General features: G+C 35.8%; 1 protein-coding gene across 3 annotated transcripts in view; it reads right to left on the bottom strand.

The window, feature by feature from the left end:
• The window catches only part of LOC111464157 (flowering time control protein FY-like), a 14,571-nt gene that overhangs the window by 10,987 nt on the left and 1,282 nt on the right, over positions 1-2,302 (bottom strand). Inside the window, exons 1-4 of one of the 3 annotated variants that reach the window (XM_023108255.1) lie at positions 2,010-2,204; positions 920-1,011; positions 358-437; positions 66-170 (exon numbers count right to left, since the gene is read on the bottom strand). In XM_023108255.1, the coding sequence (XP_022964023.1) occupies positions 66-170; positions 358-420 (168 nt within the window). In that variant the 5' untranslated portion in view covers positions 421-437; positions 920-1,011; positions 2,010-2,204. Of the gene's footprint in view, positions 1-65; positions 171-357; positions 438-919; positions 1,012-2,009; positions 2,205-2,302 lie in introns of those variants that run through there. The other 2 variants (XM_023108247.1, XM_023108241.1) reach the window with 2 other exon arrangements.

Here is a 2,302-nt window from a genome sequence, read left to right as displayed (position 1 = left end):
CCCACACACCACCACCACACACACAAATTTTGTTGCTTACCCCTAATAAGAAAAGTAGAACTTACCAACACTCTATTAATTGAACAACGATTTTTGTTGATCGACGTATGGACAAACTTTGCTGCAAAGCTCGTAGATGGATTATCTGAATTAGCAGCTGGAGGCAACATCTGCATCAAGAATTCAAATAAGACAAAGACTAGTAAACTAAAAATTATTTTTTTCAGAAAATAAATCTTCGGTAAAAAAATTACATAAGTGCCGCTGATGCAAGTTTAAAAGACAAGTGGGCAAAAATGATTACAACAATGATTCAATTCAACAATTATTTTCTTAAAGACTAAAAATATCACTGACATCAATAGCTGCTGCTGGAGTTGATTGCAACACAGTCCTTTCCTTTGAATCTCGTTGCCACATACGAAGCTGCAGATCAACTAATATATTATAAACTACATGACCATAATAGAAATAGGAAGAAAATTTTTATAAAAAATTAAAAATCAAAGCATAATAGTCATAAAACTAAAAGGCATGTCTGTCCCCACCCCACAAAATTATAGAGGAAGAACTGAAACAAGATACAATTTTTAATTTTGTTAAGAAAGAAGTCATTGTTGGAGGGTTTGGCAGAAGCTAAGATTGGTAGAAAAGTAAGTCGCAAGGAAGAGAAGCTTGAGAGTTTTTTTTTGGTGATTTTTGAGTTAATTATCTATCTAGACAGTTGGTTGCATCTTCTCCAATGCCAAAAGATCTTTTCTCAGCTCTGTGGAAGTCAAATAGTCCAAATAGAATTAACATTCTTATTTGGATTATGCTTAACAGTAGCCTTAATACAGCCTATTTACTCCAAAGCCTCGATTTCATAACAAGAGCTATGCCAGAAGACAAGATATGTCAAGTCCATACACAAGTGTACCTGCATGTATCGCACAACAGTACTAGTATAATCGACTGCCCTCCTTTGAGTAAGCTTTCTCATTCTTTTTGCAGCAAAACTATCCCCATGGGCTGCAACAAATATATCTTGGACTCATTAGAAACAGAAGAAACAATAATAAAGAAATCTTGAAAAAAGTCAATATCCCCAAGCATGTCCTAGAGGTGTTTTCCTGCCACATCGAACATGTGTGCAAGGCATGTTGGGGCATGTGGGACCAACGTTTTAAAAAGCGAGACATCACTTGTTTGATGCAAAGGCACACTGAGGCATGCACGTTACATCTCAAGTCCTTTTTTATTTATAAAGAAACTAAGAAAATGCTCATTTCTCTCTTAAATCTCTAGCAATACTCTAATTGCTTAGATTTCTCATTATCTTATTATTCATAATAATATATTTTGCACAATTGAAAATTTTGTGAACATTTTTAAATCGTGTGCTCAGAACAAAAAGATAGAAGTGTTGCACAATCAAACACAAGCTTCGTCATCTAGAGAAGTGTTGCATCCATCATAGTTTGAAGGTCTTAAATTGGCATGAAATAAAAAGATAGATATACAAGCGAAGGGAATTTTCTTTTCAGAATTCAATATTTCAAAAGAGGTTTCTAAATAAAAGATTGGGAAATAAGAGGGTACCTCCTCTCTCTCTATTAGAGTACTTTAGTCTAAACCAAACACGCATTTTATCTCTCATGTGTACAACTATGGATCCCTAAGATTCCCACACATAACACTGACTAACTACATGCCCACATATGCATCGTATTATTAACACCAGACACTAATCCCCCTCCCTCCTACACACTTCCTTCACATTGATAACAAAGAATGTGTCAGTACCCTTCCCAGAGAGCCACCTTTTTGGAGGCCTATTTCGAACAAGAGTATTGGAAAAATGTCTTTGTCTCTAAAGAAGGAAGGCTTATACCCATCTAATTGGTGGTCAGTGGGATCCCCCATTACTTCTTTTCCTTGATCAAAATTATGGTGTCTGCAAGTAAGTTTATTGGGAGAGTGATGAGAAGTTTATTGCAGAAAGGGGTTGATGAGGAAGAGGTTCTCACTTGACTAGGTGGGAGAAGGTGGTGAAGCTAATGGAGCAAGGAGGATTAGGGATCGGGAGCTTGAGAGTATGTACTGAGGCGTTGCTAGCTAAACAGTTCTTCATGGAGCCCGATGCTTTGTGGTACAAAGCTATTGTACGTAGGAATGGCTTGCATCCTTCTAAGTGGGGTTTTTCTCTTTTTCAATAACAAATAGAGTTTTCATCGAGAGAAATGAACGAATGTACAAGAACAAACAAAAAAAACAAGTCTACCAACAAAAAAAAAAAAAAAAAAAAAAAAAAAAAAAAAAA

This window comes from Cucurbita moschata, unplaced genomic scaffold (assembly GCF_002738365.1).
Source record: "Cucurbita moschata cultivar Rifu unplaced genomic scaffold, Cmos_1.0 Cmo_Scf00002, whole genome shotgun sequence".
NCBI lineage: Eukaryota > Viridiplantae > Streptophyta > Magnoliopsida > Cucurbitales > Cucurbitaceae > Cucurbita > Cucurbita moschata.
The sequence above is the reverse complement of the archived record's forward strand: the minus strand, read 5'-3'. Positions and strand labels throughout refer to the sequence as shown.